General features: G+C 42.3%; 1 protein-coding gene across 1 annotated transcript in view; it reads left to right on the top strand.

Annotated features, from left to right (window-relative positions):
- Positions 1 to 20715, top strand: part of CDKL5 (cyclin dependent kinase like 5) — a 104397-nt gene that overhangs the window by 72857 nt on the left and 10825 nt on the right. The window contains exons 11-14 of the mRNA XM_066620591.1: positions 761 to 912; positions 1824 to 2850; positions 6439 to 6544; positions 15322 to 15445. Coding sequence (XP_066476688.1) covers positions 761 to 912; positions 1824 to 2850; positions 6439 to 6544; positions 15322 to 15445 — 1409 coding nt within the window. The remainder of the gene's footprint in view (positions 1 to 760; positions 913 to 1823; positions 2851 to 6438; positions 6545 to 15321; positions 15446 to 20715) is intronic.

The following is a 20715-nucleotide window of genomic DNA, read 5'->3' as shown; positions in this document are numbered from 1 at the left end:
GCCTCCCACTCCCTGCCCTCCACACCTGGAACGCGTTCCTCCCACCTCCTCCCCACACACCCCAGACCCTTGCGTCAGCCAAGCTCGGCTGACACAAGCTTCCCCTTTCAAGTCAGTGTGAAGGCTGAATTCAGCCTCTATGGGCCAGCGCACATCCCTGCGCTAGCCCAGCCAACTCTCAAGGAGGCGCAAACATGCCTTATGGCACGTTTGCTATCCTCCTGGGCCAGCACAATGGACTTTTGCCAGCTCAAGGCGCTGTTTGGATTGTGCCCTTCGTTGGAGATCCAGTATCAGTATTAGAATCTTATTGCAGTTTTATTTTGATTAGTACATTTTCCAGCTTTGTATTAAATGAAATTGATAAATAGGATGCAATTTTTTTTGCATTTGCAAAGTGGGTTGTGCATTGCAAAGTGGGTTGTGTGTGTACTTTTCTTTTACAAGGTAGATTGGAGGAAAAAATCATTAACTAGGGTCAATTTTCAGCTGCTAGTGACTACTGGGCACCCAGGTTTTTGTACCATTGAATAACTAATAGTTTCATCTATTGGAGCTTTTCATGGTAGATTTTTAGAGTTCACATTTAAATAGAAGATTGCGGAAATAGTTCTTTTGAGAAGTAGTTTGAAATTATTGTCCATTGTACATAATACTTATCACAAATTATCCTGAGGTAAAAGTTAATGGACTAAATAATTATGCTTGTAAGTGGTATACAACCCAGTCTTTTTCTTAAATATAAATTTCTGTTTGAAAGAACTTGCTGAAGCTGGATCCAGCTGACAGATATTTAACAGAGCAGTGTCTGAACCACCCATCATTTCAAACTCAGAGGCTCTTAGATCGTTCACCATCACGGTCAACTAAAAGAAAACCTTACCATGGAGATAGCAGCACCTTATCCAGCAGGTAAATTACTGCATCTTATTCCAATCCTATCCCCTTCCCCCACCACTGGAACTAGCATTCCACAGCAGGGTGTGCTTTCTACCAAAGCACTAAAATAAGATATTTCTACTAAAATAAGATTGAGGGGATGAGATCGTAGGGAAAAGCAGCGTGTCACTGCTGTGTATGACGGTGATGTCCACTTTTTTAGTCACTGTGTATGAAAAGCAGGAATGAACAAAATACTCTTTATTCATGGTATCCATATTCATCATATCCAATTTTTTTTAACCTTTTTACAATTTTATTTAAGCCATTTCTGCCCGATGTTGCATATACAGGGACCAAATGTGTACACTTGTGGGGTGGGTAGAAATGGGTTGATAAACATGCATGTTTCCTTGAATATTTGAGTGAATTTAGTGTGGCTCATGAAATTTAAAAGTCAAAATACAAAACAATAAAAGCAGCATAAAATAACTCGCACTATAACAGAATACCTGCTGTGTTTTATTTGCTAATCAATCAGTCACAGTTTGAAAGCTGTCTTCACCTGGGAAAATAAAGTGTTCTTCATCTGACTCCGCAGTGCCATCAGCAGGAGAGTTGGGCAAGCCTCCCTAGAGAGAGCATTGCCTATGTGAAGCATCACAGCCAAGAGAATTCTCTTCCTGGTCATGAACTGCCTCATTTCAAGAATGGTGCCGGGATGAGAGCCTGTGATGGCATAGCATCTGGAAAGGCTGACACAGACTTATTATGGTTTCTGTTAAATTACCATATGCTTGGCACAAACAATCCAGATGCCTCAGTGTCAAAAGTGTGTGTGTGTTACATGTTGTAGATGTTTAATGCCAAGGAGGTTTCTGAAGCAATCTTGTGTTTGATAGTAGAGATTTTAACATGGGTTTTCTTTGTGTTTTATAATACAGAAATCAAGCTAGCAAAAGTACTGCTGTGCAGTCTCACCACAGGTCAAATAGCAAAGATATGCAGAATGTGGGAGTTGGACTGCAAAGAGAAGAGGCTCTTCCAACAAATGAAAGCTTTCTAAATGGGAACCTTCCTGTCACTGCCCATAGTCCAATGCTTTCAAAAAAGTCAAGCAACCCTCCTGGATCTGGTGGCAAGGATCTTGCTAATAACAACATGCCACATCTTCTCAGTCCCAAAGAAGCAAAGACAAAAAATGAATTTGATTTTAACTTAGACCCCAAAAGTTCAGATGGTCCAGGAACAAAATACCTGAAGTCAAATTCCAGATCTCAGCATAACCGCCATTCATTTATGGAAAGTTCTCAGAGCAAAACTGGCACCCTGCAACCAGGTGAAAGGCATAGTCGCCATAGCTATATTGATACTATTCCTCAGTCTTCAAAGAGTCCCTCATACCGGACAAAGGGAAAAGGTCATGGGGCTCTTACAGATTCAAAATCTGTGGGTAATCTTTCTGAGGCCAGAGTTCAAGTTGCTGAACCGAACAATAGCAGGTATTTTCCTTCCAGCTGCTTGGACTTGAACTCTCCTACCACACCAACGCCTCCTCGTCATGCTGACAACAGGACTTTACTAAGTCCTTCTGGGAGAAATAACAGAAGTGACGGTACACTTGAATCTCGAAGACCATCTACAAGACATTCCAAAACCATGGAGGAGTTGAAACTGCCAGATCATGTGGATGGAAGTCATTCACATGCTTTATCTGCTCCCCATGAATCTTTTTCTTATGGTTTAGGTTACACAAGTCCCTTCTCTTCACAGCAGCGCCCTCATAGACATTCGATGTATGTGAGCCGGGACAGAGTGAGGACAAAGGGCTCAGAGGGTGGCTTAAGCGTAGGGCAAGGGATGGCAGCCAGAGCAAACAGCCTGCAACTGTTATCTCCACAGGTGCAGCATAAGTCACTCACAAGATCTGTTGGTTCTTCACGTGAAGATTGTACTGAAGATACTAATAGGGTTAGTCTAAATTGTTGGCTGTGCAGACACATTGTTCCCCTTTCCTCCTCCATTTTATGTCTGTTGCATTAATGTAGAACCCAATTTGTGAGACGCATGTCTTTATCTTTGCTTAATGACGCTTGGAGTTGGCAAATGGAATTTCCTGGGGAAGCCCACTATTAACATGCATTGAGAATCACTGCTTTATATTATAATTGGATGGTACCTAGTGTGTGGCATGTTAGAAATTTCAGCATTCACCATAATGAAGTTTGTATGCGTCCAATGCTATCAGTTTTATATAACATTGGTCAGATTTTTGAATAATAGTGTTATTTTGGTCTTGAAATAAGGAAAAACAGGTTTTATATATGAGAAACTTTTTCATTCCTTCACCTTTTTCACCCACTGAACCAACAAGATCAAGAACTGGCATTCAATTTCTAGCCAGGGTTAGTCCAATACAGTCAACCTTGAATCTACATACTTTCAGAATGGCTTACAGCCCAATCCTATGTATGTCTACTCAGAAGCAGGTCTCCTTGTGTTCAATGAGACTTACTCCCAGGAAAGTAGATATAGGATTGCAGCTTCAATCTTGCTTAAATTCAGGCCTGCCAACTGGTAATTCACCTAGCTTAATTGATCCCACTAGCCATGTATTGTGACCTCCCAGGTGCTTTGTCTGCAGCACACATCCACATCCACCCATATTGCTTTAAGGATACTTTAATCTTCATTTGCTCCCTATATTTCGAGCCCCAGGTGTACTGCATTCAAAGTTGGGGAGTTACAAGTAATGCAGGCCTTCTCTAGCCCAACATTCTGATGCACTCTAGTTTCCTTTTCTAATCTAGTCCCAAGTATTTTGTGTACAGTGCTTCAGACTTTGATCAATAATTGGCTCAGGAACAGATCAGTTGAGAACATGTGCTCTCCCTGATCCTTCCCCTTCGGGTTCCTTTCTTGCATTTCTGTTTTGCCATAACATCTGAAATGAGTAAGCTATAGTTGCAACAAACCATCATTTTCCTCCAAACTGAGATTAGAAATCATGGATTTATTTATTTTTAATTTTAATTTTTTTTTTCTGTTTCAAGTTGAAAACATGAAAACTTGTCAGTGCTCCAGTTCTTTCTTGCACAGTTATAATGTGACTTAAAACTGTTAACTGATCAGTTAGTCACATATGCAATCTCCCTTTCTTTTTTCTGTGCCATAATTGAATGTATAAGCACCATTAATAATTCTCACCTTTTTATTTGGACACTTACATTTTGTAATGATTCTTTGGGACTTTTTATGTAAGGGTTTTGAGCTGAAGCTTTTGTTCCATGTACTATATGTCCTAGATAGGTTAACCTAGACATATGGACGCACACTAATCCTAACGTAAATTTGGATTTTGTTCAAACGTGTTGATGGCTAGCCTGAGCCAGCGCTGCAGCACCATAAGGCACATTTGTGGCACCCAAACAGTTAGCAGTGCCAGCAGGGAAACCTGCATTGCCTTGTCAGTGCCACTATTGGCCCCCTCAGCCACTGGTGGAATAAAGATAAGCACCAAGAAGCATGGGAAAGGGTGGGGGGAGGCATTTCTGGAAGGGGAAACAGGGTGGGATAGGCCCAGAAGACAGTGGGACCGACGGGGGTCTCTTCAGCCAAATCATATTCTCCCCTCCCCAGCTTGGAAGTCTGACATGGGGCTTCAAGCAGTAGCGTAGCTAGGGGGGTGCAGGGGGTAGCAAATGCACCGGACTACAGCTGCTGGAGGAGCAACATTAGGGACTGAGGGGCAACATCGGGGCGCATGCGAGTTACCTTGGGCTGCTGCAGCCCCACCAGGCACATTGGCCAGCAGCTGAATACAAGTCGCATGCTCATGAGCAAAGGCAGCTCAGTTGGGGCTTTCCTGCTCCCTCCCAGCTGCAGTGCAGCCCGTTACCTTGTGAGCACGTGGAAAGGAAAGGAGGGGATGTGCAGCCTGTGCGTAGCAAAGACTGGAAGGGGGTTGAGGCGGCGACAGCAGACGTAGCTCTGCTCCGTTGCACCTGAGACCTGGGGGACTGTGGGAGACTTTCAGGGGGGGGCACCTTGGTGCGGGGGAACTCTGCAACCCTCCCTTCCGAAAACCTCCTATGGGCACTGGGGCAAGGGAACTTGGCAAGTTGGATTGCCAAGCACCTCTGCTTCCCATCAGGGACAGCAGTTGAGGGAAGGAGGAGGAGGTGCATCCTACACAGCCTCAGAGCACAATCGTATGGATGTCTACTCAGAAGTCCCATTGTCCAATGGGGCTTACTCCCAGGAAAGTATGTAGATGATGGGAGTCTCAGTCAGGCACAGCTTCCTCCTGGCCGCTGTGAACAAGCAAGCCTTTCTTTCACTCACTCAGAACTAAACCTATGCCTGTCTACTCAGAAGTAAGCCTCATGATAGTCAATGGGGCTTACTCCCAGGAAAGTGTGGAGTGAATTGCAGCCTCAGTCAGGCATGATCCTCCTGCCTGCCTGCTCCAAGTCCTCCCTATAACCTCTGCGAGTTAGGCTTGACTCAGAGCCAACCCTAGGCACCTCTACACAGAAGCAAGTCCTATTATAGTCAATGGGGCTTACTCCCAGGTAAGGATGGATAGGATGGCAGCCTCAGACAGTCAGGCACTGCCCTGAGTTCTCCTTCCCCCTCAGCCACTGGCAGTGAGCAGGACCCCTCGAGGCAGCTGCAGGATTGAGCTCTGCCCGCCAACCAAAACAGCCCCTTTCGGGGCATGCCCCAACCTCCCCTCACATGGGCACAGGGCTGGCCTCAATGTATCCATTGCCCCCATTGCATGTATCCAACATGCCTGGCTGGTGGGGCGGGTGCCAAGGTGATGGATTGCTTCATTTTGAGAAGTGTCTGCAGCTTGGGAGTGCGTAGGAGGGGGCTGGTGCTGGGGGAGAGGCAGCAAGCAGCTTGGGGGATGTGGCAGATTTATTTTGCAGTTTTTAAAAAGTGGGTATGAAATAAAAACCCTGGAGTGACGTCACTTCCAGGGCATCATCTTGAGCTCTGCACCGGGCAGCAGAATCGTTAGCTACGCCACTGGCTTCAAGTCTGCATCAGTCAAATAGCTTACCTACTCCTGTGGGTCCACTTCATCCTTCCCACACAGTGGGCCCTCTGTGCTCATCAGCTAAGGCTATTTTGCGATTGCCCTAAAGCAGTCTCCATCAGCACACGCTAGTTACACAGGTGAGGGAGAGGTATTGAGATTGGGGTGTAAGAGTGACTGATTAGAAATTCTGAATATGCTTTTTCTATCATTGGACTGATTAGATTCCATCAGAACTGAATGAACTGAGAGCTATTGCTATGCAAAAACCCCCAAAATCTCAATTGTTTTATGGTTCCTGACATTGCTTTATGGTTCCCAACATGATGACTTGGAATGTTTCTTTAATGTATTGTTTTTTCATTTGATTGTATGAAATTGAGTTCCATTTTAACAAATATTAATAAAACTAGAGAGGTTATCACTAGATGTATACAGATAAGTTTATGTCCTGTTATGTAACATGGCAGTGGACACTCTGACTTAATAAACTGATTTGTCCTTTTATTTAGGGTGGAACATACCATGATCCGCACCAAGATGATGGAGCATCCACAAAAGAAAATAGACTGCTGTATAATGATTCTGTACCAAGAAGAGTGGGTAGCTTTTACAGAGGTAAAAATCTGTTGAATAGATTTTTGTTCTAATAAGAGGTAACCACAGTTTAAAGAACTGATCTTGTTCTTTTTTTCTGGGCAGATTTAGAAAGGGAAGGCAGAGGAGCTTTCTGTTTTTGTAAACACTAGGCAAGACTTAAATCAGGGCCCAGCCAGCATGATAATTGGTCTCTCTCAATTATTGGTTCATTATCTGCTCTCAGCTGATGATCTGCAAAGTTGTAGCAGGAGCATTGAAAGAAGTTGCCAGCTCTTACCTCTTTTTATTGTTCTCTAAGCTAGGCAATGTGTGCAGATTGCTGATAGAAGTGATGCTTGATAGCCAGACATGAGTGTAAATCATGTGTGCTATACAAATAGAAATGTGCTTCTGGTTGCTCCATCACCAAAAGAATGTGGGGAAAAGGTACAAAGAACCCTGTATCTTGTTCAGAGGTGCAAAAAAGAACTACCAAAACGTTCAGAGACTGTTTGGCTTGGGGGGGGGGGGGAAGGGGCAGGGAGAGAAAGTAGGTTTAAAAAATTAGATATGGTTTGGACTGGGAAGCAGAAAAAGAGAATTTCAAAAAATCACAATATACTAATATCTTTATTAGTACTACCCAGAAAGACACAACATCTCAAGAAAGTTTAACAAGGACAAAGTCCCACTCCTAGCTTCAGTCCATTTCCAGATAGGGCTGGAATTTCTGGTAACAGACCCTGATTTAGAGTCTAGGACTGGAATCCTATGCACACTTACCTGGGAGTAAGTACCATTGAACTCCATGGAACTTCCTTAGGGTTACCAGATACAAAGAGTGCCTATACCTATACCTTCCCTAGGGTTACCAGAGTGCCTACACCTTTAACCATTGCATAGAAGAGGGAATTTTTGGCAGGTGCAACTTTTTAAACCTTTCCATGTTGAGCTGCACCTTCCAAAAATCCCTCTTCTATATCCTGGTTAAAGAATGCAGGTCCAGCCTTGTTATACGCCAGTTTTTTAATACACGGATTTGACTCAACACATATGGCCCCTGCAAATGAGAAGGAATGTGCTGATCCCTAGAGAAGGAAAAAAATGCACCCTTTTAAAATCACAGTTTAAAAAACTGCTTTTTACTGTTGCAGAGAGACAGTCATACAAGTGATTACAGGTATAACTTAAGTATCCACAGATTTTTCTATGTCAAAGCTGATGAGAAGGGTCCTTTAAATTAAAGGAAAACAGTCATTTAATAATGCCAGAGAGGGCAGCTGGCTGACAATTCATCAATCATTCTCTGTAGGTTTCACTCTTCCCTTCCCCCTGAGCACATGAAAGAAGGCTAAATGGCAGCAATTTATCACCTTCTCCATTCTTTCCCCCTTGCTGGGACTCCTGGTGGAGGGAGGGATTGCTGCCTCCTAGTGAAGCCCAAGCACCTGGAGAGAGAGACTGATGGCCTCTGTGTGCATTACAAAGGTCATCAAGGCTGTTTTTAAAGCATCAGAGCAAAGAAACTTTGTTTTTTAAATTGATTTGCTTTAGTGCCATCCACTAAATTCTTGGAACCCTGGCAAATAATGAGACTCAAGCTGTCCCCCTTTGTATCTGGTGACCCTAGACTTTCATGAGTAGACCCTAGACTTTCATGACTTTCATGCATGAGTAGATATGCATAAAACTGCTGTAAGACTTTAACCCTATATACACTTCAATGGGAGTATGTCTCATTAAACACAATGGGACTTATTTTTGAGTGGACATTCCTAGACTTGTGCTGTAAATCTGTGTTTTTGAGGGTCTGTTACATTTTAGCAGAATACCTAGCATTCAATAGATGCAAGATACTTTTTTGTCAGTTTGGAATAGTGGAGTCAAATGATCATGAAACATTGTATGTTGTTTACGATAATTCTATGTAAACATGCCGTCTGACCATTGCAGTTGTGATGCATGAGCAGTACCTCACTTATTGCCTAGAGAACAGACTGGCCATTGCCTGTTTTAAGATGACAGTTGTTATATACTACTCAGGTCATTAACTGCGCTGTAAGGTAGGGAAAATTTTAGAGGGAACACTGCTTAGCAGAAGCGATGTTGCTGAAAGGGCAGCCTATGTGATAATTGGGCTCTCCTGTATCTTGAAAACATGATCAAGATTTGCATATTGTTCCTTGTATCATTTGCAGATAATGACAGGTCCAGTTATTTCTGGTATTTCAGATAATGAAATAATTATCAGGTTCAGTTATTTCTTGACCAACACTGTTTTTCTCTACACTTTTGGGGGGGAGTTAATAAATTGGTTATATTTTGACTTGTTGCTTGCTTAGAGCTCAATCCTGAGCTGCCCAGGGCGCATGGCTGTGGCGGCACTGGAAACGGCTGCTGCCACATCCTGTGCACCCAAGGCAGCTGCAGGTGGCACCTATAACTTTTGTCCCCTTCCCCCTGTAAAATGAGTAGCCCCACAATGGGGTTCCTTGACTCACCACCGACCAAAAAGTTGGCGGTGAGGTAAAAGCCTACGTGTTGGGCGGCAAACCCAACACGGAGGCTTTGGATCCGGTGGAGCGTTGTTCCACCGGTCCTGCCTCCCACCCTCCCTGCTCCCTCCCCCTGGCACATCTCCCCTGCCCTCTCCCCACTTCCTGCCTCCCTGTCATGCTTCCTTCCCGCCTCCATCTGCCTCCTCCCTCCCTAGAACTCCTTCTCCCTGCCTCCCCATGCCCCTGCTTTCCTCTTCACTGCTCAGCATCTGTGTGACTGCCTGGTGCTAGTACTGGCCAGTGCTGGGCTAGCACAGGTGCTCACCCAGGGTTAGGGCTTGCAAATGCGCCTTATGGCAAGTTTGCAGCAGTGCGCGCCAGTGGTAAGCTGGTGCGTGGAGCTCAAGATTGGGCTATTAGTCCACATTCTCAGGTAGCAGGTTATCACATCTGATCACTTGTGCAGATTATTGCAATTATATTTTTAGTAAGACCCCTTGGGGTTCTGCCATGTCCTGGCAGGAAGACCTCTATCTGGTCTTCATAGTTTGGGAAGATAGCAGCAGATACACCACTCCCCCCCCCCACACACACACACATTCAGCTACTGACCCAGAAAAACAAAGAGCAGGAAAGGATATGTGAACATTAATCATAGTTGGCCCAAAGCTCTTTGGCTTCCTTTGCTAGCAAGCTGAAATAAACTTTTGCATTGTTGCTATTAACTTTTTTTCTTTCAGATTAGGGGGGTGTTCATAAAGAGAATTAGAATCCTTGACAAGATATTCATTTTAATCAGAACAATTTTTCCTACCATAAGAGAGTTAAACTATTATTCATTTAGACTTTGTTTTTTTTTGCATCTCCTGATTCATTTTTGTTGATTCACCAAGTTCATGATTTCTAACTTGATCTGTATACAGACTCTTCAGTATTCTATTGATACTGTTTTTCTTGGTATTTGATATGTTTGTGCGGTCGTGTTCACAAAATTCCTGTGTAACATTAACACTTAGCTATTCTGATTTACTACATTTGAGCTTATAACCAGAAATCATACAAAATTGATCAACTAACCTAATTTAATGATGTTGCAGTTCAAGCACTAGAGCAAGAACTTCAGTGTTTGAAGTACGATTTGCTCCAGTTCTTGAATTATAACGTCATTTGCATATAAAGATACACTCATAACATCCTCGCCTTGCTCCCTTAATTTTCTCTTTTTCTCTGATCCAATAGCAATTGTTAAATATGAAAAGAAATAGAAATGGGGACAAACTGGCAGATTCATCTTTTTATCTGGGGGAAGGGGTTTCTGTCATGATGCTGTTTGACCAAAAGATTTGTTTGTGTATAATCCAACAAAATAGTTCTATCAGGATTTTCCTGAAATGTTGTTTTGTAAAATTTCCCTCCTGGAATGAGGGGTCAACTATTATTTTTGAGACTGGGTATAAAAATTCTCATTTCTACTTCAGTCGCCAACTCCTCCAGCATGCATTTATCCTTCTGAGTTATTTTAGGAACCCTAATACTATACAAGGAAAACGAGTATGTGCTCTGTAGGTGGATCTTGTGAGCTATGCAGTTTTTTGTGTGTGTCACAAATTAGCACAGCCATCTTTCTGTCCATGCATTTAAGTACCACTATCAAGTTCTGTTTATTCCCTGCTATTATCATTTGACATCAGTTTTTCTGCAAATTATAACTGTTCTTCAAGTAATCCTGTCACACAAAATTATATGAATTCTCGCACACTATGGTTCTTTCAAAGTTAGTTAAGTGCTGTCAATCTGTCCAGAAGTACTTTTTCCCTCATTTGCTTATGTTCTTCTTTTAAATGCCCACCCCCCATGTATGATTGCCCAGTGTGTGCCTTGATTTGTATTAGATTGAAAATAGTTTTGCATTTCTGTACCTAACTCATTAAAGATGTATTAACTTTGCAGTATAAAAGCATTTAATTTCCATAGTATTCAGCCATCATTATTATTCTGTTTCCACCTCATTACAACAGGGACATGATTCTGCATAGGTATATATAGATATATATAAAATTTTTGTAATTATCACTGGTGTTACTTATAATAAACTTATCCTTGAATGCAAATTGTGCAGGTATGAAGAAAAATGTAATTTGTAGTGTCTATATTATAGAATTTCCAGACATCAAAAAATTACGTCTTGCCAAATCTTTTTTGATGGTATTGAAAGAGTACTAGCTGGCATATTTCTAGCAGATTTATCTGAATTTTTATTTTGAATACCATTAAAATCAACCTCTCCCAAATTATCATATCTTCAGCCTCATTTTAAAAAACCCATAAAGGAATTATACAATGTTGATACACAACTATTTGGGATATATGTATTGACTAATATTATTATTTGCTCCCTGATAGTTCTATCTACTGTTGTACATCTTCCTGCCTCATTTGTGATCATTCTTCAAAGTGCGAGAAGGCCTTCTTTAACACACTTTACAGCTTCCTTCTATTTTTACTGTATTGCAGAATATCTCCCAATTTCATTTCTTCCAGAAATCTTTCCTCACCCTGACTAATGGGCATTTCTTGCATGGAAAAAATATCTTTTTTCCTTCCACAAGAATCTTGAGTGTTTTCTTCTTTTTTATGACTGTGTTTAATTCCTTTAACATTAAGGTCATGCACTTAAGAAACTCTCTTAATTTTCATCAGCTGCTTCCTATAACACAGCATGCAGTTATTTTGCTTCCTACTAGATTTTTAATAATGATCAAATCAGATACAGTATAAATATTATGTTTAAATGGTATTCCCTAGGTATAGGAAATCTTCTATTGTCTAAGCTTCTTCGTTTAAAAAAAAATTAAATTTCTTCCTTGTAAGATTGCCCTGTAGCGTTGGGAAGAAGGGGCTCCGATTCTCTGGCAACCCTCCCACCTTGCAGTGAAGCAGAAAAGTAACCAGGCGGCTGGGGCCTAGACTGCCCCCCATCTATCTCCCCTAGTGTCTGTCTTGTCTGGGCGGAAGGGATCTAAGTGGGTCCCAATGAGCTGAGGAGAGGACGTTGCTGTACCCATCTTTCTTTTCCGCTGGTGTTGGTCAGGTCCATTCCCAAGTGGAGGTCCTGCTTCTGTAACAGACCATGCAGGCTGCAGGCTCCTGGCACCCTTTGGAGCTCAAGGAAAAATCCTCTCTGTACAGCCTATATGCACTCCCTCTTGACCTCCTCCTTCGGGGCTTCCTCCACTGGGCCCACCCCGCCCCTGAATTTGAACATTTGAATGTTCATATTCCTGTAGCTCTGCACTGGCCTGGCTCTGGCTCCCTCTGTTAGGGAGTAGCTAATCCGTTAGCTTAGTAGAATTCATTGATTCATTCATAAAAGTTCCATCTTTAATATATTCATTTATGTAAATATATGTAAATATAGTCAAATTTGAAATATAAATTCATTTTTTCCTGGCCCCCAACACAGTGTCAGAGAGATGATGTGACCCTCCTGCTGAAAAGTTTGGACACCCCTGCTCTAGAATAATTTTTTTCCCTGTCAAACTGTCTAAAGGATATTCTAATGTTCAAACTTATGTACAGGTCATATCTTGTTATCCGCTAGCGTTCCGTTCCAGAACCCCAGTGGATAAAAAAAAATCCGTGGAAAAAATAACAGTGTAAAAGATTTAAAGGCCCACTTCCAGGTTTCTTGCCCGTCATTGCTCCTAATGTAATAAGGCCATGCCTTAGCAATTGCAGGGGTTTGATTCTGGCACTGCCTACTGATACCATAAAATGTGTTAAATAAAAGCAATTTTTAAAAAATTAAAAAGTATATAATTGTGGTTTAAAAACAGCTTTTCTTACTGTTGTAGAGAGGCAGGCAGCAATTAGAAATGCAACAGACCCCTTGCCTTTTTGTGGCTCAGCTGAAGAATGGAGTGATCACTTGCATGACTCTCTACAACAGTAAGAAAAGCTGTTTTTTAAACTGTGATTTTAAAGAGATGCATTTTCCACTTCTCCGTGGATCTGCATATTCCTTCTTATTTGCAGTGGCCATTTGTGTTGAGTCAAATCCGTGTATAAAAAATCCATTTATAACAAGGTTGGACCTGTATATCATAAAACTTACCTAGGGTTCTTCATCTTTATTCTGTATAGTCACCAATCCTTGTAGCCACATCTATCTTAACTGTTTCATCTTCCTTTCAGATACTGTGTTAGGTGATCCTGCTAAATGTCTTCCTTTTAGCACTCATAGTTTATTTTAGATTTAATATACTACAGCGGTCAGGAGAAGCTACTTGTCCTACAACTTGGGCTCCATAGCACCACCAGGCATATATTGCTTGAACTTTACCAGAACTGACTACTTGCCTGGGCTAACAACTACTCAACAAGACAGAGCTGCCATCACAGTTTCTGCCATTTCCTCAGCCAGGTAAAAACGAGGAATTCTAGGCATCCCAATCACTGGGAAAGGAGAACTCGCAAACTGCAAAGCTCCCTTCTTCTCCAATATTGGCAAATTTGTAGTAGCCTGACTTCTGTGGTCAAGGACTAGATGTGGACTGCTCCACCCAGGAAGCATAGTGTAATGAGGTAGATTTTATGAACTTTTTTAAAGGAAACAAGCATAGAAGCAATTACAAGAATACAGTTTAAGATAAGAGCATAACAGGCAAACTAAAATAAAGCAAACTCTTAGCTAAAACCTAGCTCATCTTACCTTATCAGGGTACAGGTGGACCCTCGTTATTTGCGAGGGTTCCCTTCTGGAGCTATAGTAGTAGTTCTGGAGCTTCTGTGAAAACCAGAAGTGCCTTTCTAGGACCTCTGGAGGCCTTTCTGAGGCTCATGGAGGCACAGCCTCCACAGGCCTCTGAAGAGCCTCTGGAGGTGACTGGAGTACATCTCTAGTCGTCTCCAGAGGGCTCAGGTGTGGCCAAGTCTGGCTCCACATAGGTCCTGGGAACCCGCATTGAGCCAGATTTGCAAACAGAAATTCCACAAATAAAGAGGCTCTACCTGTATAGCTCCAGAACTTATACAGAGTTCCAGCAAACCACCATCTCTCAGCGTGGCCAACCAAAGTCTGGCAACTAACATATCCCCCCAGAGTGACTTTTTAGTGCACCTTCTCAAAGGATCCCACCAATCAAGGATTGAGGAGCCCCAACATTTCTGGAAGGCTGATGTAATCCTGACCCATTCCCAAAATGAAAAGCCCAGCTGAAGCCAATTTTCTAACTAGTAGTCTAGGCAGAAGTCCAGAACATCATGATAACACAGGTGTTTCTTATGACACAACTTTAATGGTCAGATTCTTCTTTGGCGACAGGGCCTGGCAATTGATAAGCCCAACCACTGTTGCTGTAGGTTTTGCATGGCAAGAATGACTCAAGCCCTTTTATACAAAATGGATTCCAAAGCGCCGCAATATAGAAACTCTCCACAAATTTTTTTCTGCCATTCTTTTTCTTTCTTTAACTTTTTCATATCTTTCCTCTAATTTTTTATAACCAGTATCTTTCAAACTTTCTAATATGGTCTGTCCTTTCGCTTCTTCTCAGCTCTCATCTGATCTTGCCTTTCACTTCCATTCATACAGTTACTCCATAATCAGTTAATTAGTTACTTTATTCATCAAAATTCTGTAGTTAATTGGAACAAGATTGAAAGCTCATCAAATTGTTTAATGCAAGTAATTATGCAATTTAATGCAATTAAATTAATGCAAGGAACTATGCATTCCCTGTTGTTGTTGTTCCCCCCCCTGGAAAATTCCACCCCCCAGGAAAATCCCAAATCTACTGGATCTGTCACTTAGCAATGTGATAGACAAGAGCTACTTTGGTGAACTACTTTCCCTTGTCACATGCCTTTCTGCCTCGCACCAAATGGGACCATCGAGGATGGATCACCGTCCAGATGATGGTGGTCCCAGATATGAATCTTTCAAACTTTTTATCATTTATTTTATTTTATGAGTAAAATCCTACTTTCAGAAGTAAACTTGCCTTCTGTTTTCTGTTGAAATGGAGAACATTTTTATTCATGTATGTTATGGTACAGCTTGACAGCTTGAGGTTAAATTTGAAATTGCCTGAGAGAGTTATGCTGGAAGAGTCTTAAAAGTACTCATGAGTTTGAAACATGATTCCATGTTAATTATGTTACTCACATGCTAAGATCTGGGTTCTTTTTATGTTCATTTCTCACCACTGATAGCATGTCATGTTTCATATAGTTATAGTTTAGTAAAGAGAAATGTGTTATGAAAGTAGATGTTGAAGTGAAGATGGACACATCAGAGCTTGGTATTTCTTATTACAGTCCCATCTCCACGCCCGGAAGGAACATTTTTAGACAATGGTGCCTCAAACAGAATCCCTGCATTACCAGCAGAGAGCAGTAGTGTAACAAGCCACTCCAAGAGACAAACGGCTTTTGATCCCTGGTAAGTTGGTGACTTCACTGGATATTGTGCAAACAGTGGAGATGATGGGAACGGTGTTCATATGATAACACGGGTGTTAGCCTCCTAATTTCTTACAAATTTAGTTTTTGCATCTGCCACCAATATTCCTATCATCTTAAATAGGTTGCCTCAGACTAAGGGCGCAATCCTGACCCCTTATGACAGTGCTTTCCAGCACTGTCATAAGGGCAATGCAGTTCTGAGGGACACATAACTAAGGGAACAAACATTCCCTTTCTTTGGGGAGGCCTCCGTGAGTGACACCCAACTGCAGGATGCAGCACACGTCCCATTGGCACCGCTATGCCAGTGCTGGAAAGCGCCCTAAGGATTGAATTCTTCATAGTTTCCAGAATAAATGGTTTAACTTTTTTCAAATGGAAGGTTCAAGTGCTTATTCATATCTACCGTATGATACTCGATAATAGTAGTAAAATTTTTGCCAAGTAATCAAGCTCCAATTATCACCTCGTCTCCAGGTCAATCAGAGAGCAGAGCCTTTCAACTCTGAAAAGTTTCCTTTCTTGCGTTAGTTTCTATAGTAACTTTCCTGGGAAATTCCAGCCAAAGTTAACCTTTTATTCTCCTGCAACCTGGTTCCTTTTTGCAAATGCATGCATACATTTGGCAGAGGTCTCTTTTTTTCAACACCAGAATGGGATTCTCCTTCCATTTGAAATAAAGTCACAGGCTACAATTCAGTGCACTATTATTTAAGAATAACACCCATGGAAAGCAGTGGGTCTACTTCTGAGTAAAAAGGTCGCAAATATATGCAGCTGTTTCTTTCTGCTGTGAATTGAATTGTACACTTCCAGTGATGGGTTGTATGTAGAGCTTCTGGCTTAACATACCAGACACCTTAAAGGTGGATTTGATAATGGTTCTCCTGCAGTGGTTCCCAACCTTTTTCACTTGCATATCCCTTGGCAGCCCATTTCCATAAATTGTACCCTTCATATTAGCAAAATGTTTATAATAATACAAGCCCTCATCTCCTCTCAGACTTCATGTATTCACATATTTTCTCTTTTCATCTGTTTGAAGAACAGAAGACTCTGCCTTTGCACTGTTTTGCACCAGAAGTGTGCTGAGAAATTCTAGGTGATTGATCACTTTTCATATTATGTTTCAATCACTGGTTCATACATGAATTGATGACCAAAAACTAGCTTTTGGTGGGGCTTTCACAGCCAACTAGCTACCTCCCTTCCTGCCTTGCTGGTGCGTGCAAGGCGTTCTGGAGCATGCCTTTTTCTGGACCTGCCTTTTTCTGCCATTATTCCATTCTTTTTCAAGTACCCCTAAAGGTCCTGTTGAGTGTCCCCGGGAGTACAAGAATACCAGGTTGAGAACCACTGTTCTACTGGTATCTTGTTTACAGTGCACTTACCCTGATAGTGTTTACAAAAAAGTGGTGAAGACAAGAATTTAAAAAGAATAAAAATTTATCTTATGATCTTTTACTATGTTTTTAATAAATTAGAGACTACAATTCTTAGGTAACAATTAGTGGTAGATTATTTTTTAGGATCAGGCCTTGGGTAAAATCAGACAAAACTATAGTCAGACACCCCCTACATTTAACCCCCAACTTATCCGAGGGTCATAGAAAATTCCATGATTTTTGACTCAAAAACTGCCCTTGACTTATCTGTGGGATCGACTTATAGGTCAGTGTCTGCGATAATTCACCTTAGATTTTTCCCAGTGTGAATCCTAGGTCAGGAAGTCAGGAGTGACTAGTGACTTCCTGACCTATAGGATCAGATCCTCTGTTATAATTGCCCCAATTGAAGCTTGTGGGCAAACAACTTCTGCTGATTTTTCTTCACCTCTGAAGGATTTCAGTCTGTTGCTACTAGGCAAGTATTTTTTCTCCTCATTGCCAATGGTTAATTATATTTTTAACCATTGGTTTCATACAACAGGAAAACCTAGTGTGGACTTTATATTATAGGGTATATGTAGTTTTAATGCTCTTGTGTGATTTTGAAATAGCATTGGGTGGATACCATGACAAATGCAGTTAAAAGAATTGCTTTAAAAATACCTCATTTTGCATGCTATTCTATTAGTATGCTGTCGCTATGTGATGAATGTGTGTTGTGTGGGTGGCTAGGTTGAAGAAATAGCTTTTAAGGCCATCAATTCTGTTTGTAGAATCTTGGAGCAAAAGCTGTTCCAAAGTGATGATCAAGGTGCAGCTTTCCATGTAGCATTTACAATCTTAAAATAAATATTTTTAACGTGCATATAGAGAGAACTGGATTGATAACTTTTTTCCTCAGTCATAACATTAGAACTTGGTCACCTAGTTTTGTTCACTGGTACTAGGTTCAGTAGAAAAGGAATCCCCTTCACAGAGTTAATATACTACTTTATAGAATTCACTACTATGATCTGTAGCGGTGACTTCTAGTTCACATGGGAACATAAGAAAAGCCCCACCGGATCAGGCCATAGGCCCATCTAGTCCAGCTTCCTGTATCTCAAAGTGGCCCACCAGATGCCTCAGGGAGCACACAAGACAACAAGAGACCTGCATCCTGGTGCCCTCCCTTGCATCTGGCATTCTGACATAGCCCATTTCCCATAATGAATATCTCCTCCAGAAACTTGTCCAATCCCCTTTTAAAGGCATGTAGGCCAAATGCCATCACCACAGACAGCTCAGAACCCATTAGCCTATATGTGAAGTTTTGAATTTTTGCCCCAATGTGTATGAGTTTACACTTACATTGAAACGCGTCTGCCATTTTGCTACCCATTCTGCCAGTTTGGAGAGTTCCTGCTGGAGCTCCTCACAATCGCTTCGGGTCTTTATCACTCAGAAAAACTTGGTGCCGTCTGCAAACCTAGCCTCCTCAATCCTGCCTCCAGGTCATTTATGAACAGGTTGAAAAGCACCAGTCCCAGGACAGATCCTTGGGGCACACTGCTTTTCACCTCTCTCTATTGTGAAAGTTGCCCGTTGAAACCCATTCTCTGTTTCCTGGTCTTCAACCAGTTCCCAATCCATGTGAGGACCTGCCCTCTAATTCCCTGGCTGTGGAGTTTTCTCAGTAGCCTTTGGTGAGGGACCGTGTCAGACGCCTTCTGAAAGTCCAGATATATAATGTCCACGAGTTCTCCCACATCCACATGCCTATTGACCTTTTCAAAGAATTCTAAAAGGTTTGTGAGGCAAGACTCACCCGTACAGAAGCCTTGCTGATTCTCCCTCAGCAAGGCTTGTTTGTCTATGTGTTTTGAGATTCTATCTTTGAAGAAGCATTCCACCATCTTACCTGGAATAGATGTTAGGCTGACCTTTCTATAGTTTCCCGGGTCTCCTCTCCTTCCCTTTTAAAGATCAGTGTGACATTTGCTATCCTCCAGTCCTCTGGCACTGTGGCCGTTTTGAGGGAAAAGTTGCATATTTTAGTCAAGAGATCAGCAACTTCATTCTTCAATTCCTTAATAACTCTTGGGTGGATGCCATCAGGGCCCAGTGACTTATTGATATTTAATTTTTCAATTAGGTCTGAAGCATCTTCTCGTTTATCCTCTATCTGACTTAATTCCTTGGTCAGGAGGGGCCGTTCGGGCAGCAGTATCTGCCCGAGGTCTTCTGCCGTGAAGACAGATGCAAAGAACTCATTTAATTTCTCTGCCTTCTCTAAGTCTCCTTTTATCTCCCCTTTCCCTCCCTCACCATCCAGAGGGCCAATGGCTTCTCTGGCGGGTTTCCTGCTTCTAACATATTTGAAGAAGCTTTTATTATTCCCGTTAATGCTGCTGGCCATGCATTCCTCATAGTCTCGCTTGGCCTCCCGTATCACCTTCTTACATTTCTTTTGCCACAGTTTATGTTCCTTTTTATTCTCCTCATTAGGGCAAGACTTCCATTTACGGAAGGAAGCTTCCTTGCCCTTTATGGCCTCTAACTTGGCTGGTTAGCCATGCGGGCACCTTCCTGGACTTAGTCGAGCCCTTCTTCCTTTGCGGTATATGCTTCCGCCTGGCCTCTATTACTGTTGTTTTAAGCAGCCTCCATGCACTCTGGAGAGATTGGACTCTTTTACCTTCCCTTTCAACCTCCTTCTAACCAGCCTCTTCATTTGAGGGAAGTCTGCTCGTTGGAAGCCAAGGGTTTTTGTGAGAGATTTGCCCGGTATTCTTCCCCCGATGTGCATGTCGAAATGGATCGTAGCATGATCACTATTCCCCAATGGCTCAGTAACATTGACATCTCTAACCAGATCCTGAGTACCGCACAATATTAAATCCAGAGTCACCTGTCCTCTAGTGGGCTCCATGACTAGCTGCTCTAAGGCACAGTCATTTAGCATGTCAAGGAATCCGGTCTCCTTTTCGTGATCAGAACACAAATTGACCCAGTCAATATGAGGATAATTGAAGTCCCCCATGATTACAACCCTGTCCCTCCTTGTCACCTCCCTGATCTGTTTCTTCATTTCAAGGTCCCCTTCCGTTTTCTTGTCTGGAGGACGATAGTATGCCCCCAGTATTACATCACTCCTCAGGCCTGGTAATTTAACCCATAGAGATTCTATGGAGTCGGACCCACCTTCAATCTCTACTTTGCTGGATTCTATCCCTTCCTTAACATAAACGGCCACCCCACTTCCAACACGTCCCTCCCTGTCCCTCCTGTAGAGTTTATAGCCCGGGATTGCGGTATCCCACTGATTCTCCGCATTCCACCAGGTTTCCATTATGCCTACTATCTCAAAGTTTTCTCTAGTCACCAGACATTACAGTTCTCCCATCTTCTCTTGGAGACTTCTGGCATTTGCATAAAAGCATTGAAAATGGAATGCTTATTAGCTCCTTTATCCCTGCAACCTCTCATTGTGCCAAACTGTCTATCGCATCCCATCATGCTACCATCCCCAATTTCTTCTCCTACTCTCTCTTTACCTTGTTGTTCTCTATCCTCCCCGTCCTCATCCCATCGGGATAAGAAGTCCCGAACCGGATGTCCCGCAGCTGCTGTTGGCTTTCCCCCAGGGCTCAGTTTAAAAGCTGCTCTGCCACCTTTTTAATATTATGCACCAGCAGTCTGATTCCATTGTGGTTCACATGAAGCCCGTCCTTCTTGTATAGGCCCCACTTGTCCCAAAAAGTTCCCCAGTGCCTAACGAATCTAAACCACTCTTCCCCCACACCACCGTCTCATCGACGCATTGAGACCCCTGATCTCCGCCTGCCTAGCTGGTCCTGCATGTAGAACAGGTAGCACT

The sequence above is a fragment of the Tiliqua scincoides genome, chromosome 3 (genome assembly GCF_035046505.1).
Source record: "Tiliqua scincoides isolate rTilSci1 chromosome 3, rTilSci1.hap2, whole genome shotgun sequence".
Classification (NCBI taxonomy): Eukaryota; Metazoa; Chordata; class Lepidosauria; order Squamata; family Scincidae; genus Tiliqua; species Tiliqua scincoides.
This window is presented reverse-complemented; position numbering and strand designations above follow the sequence as displayed.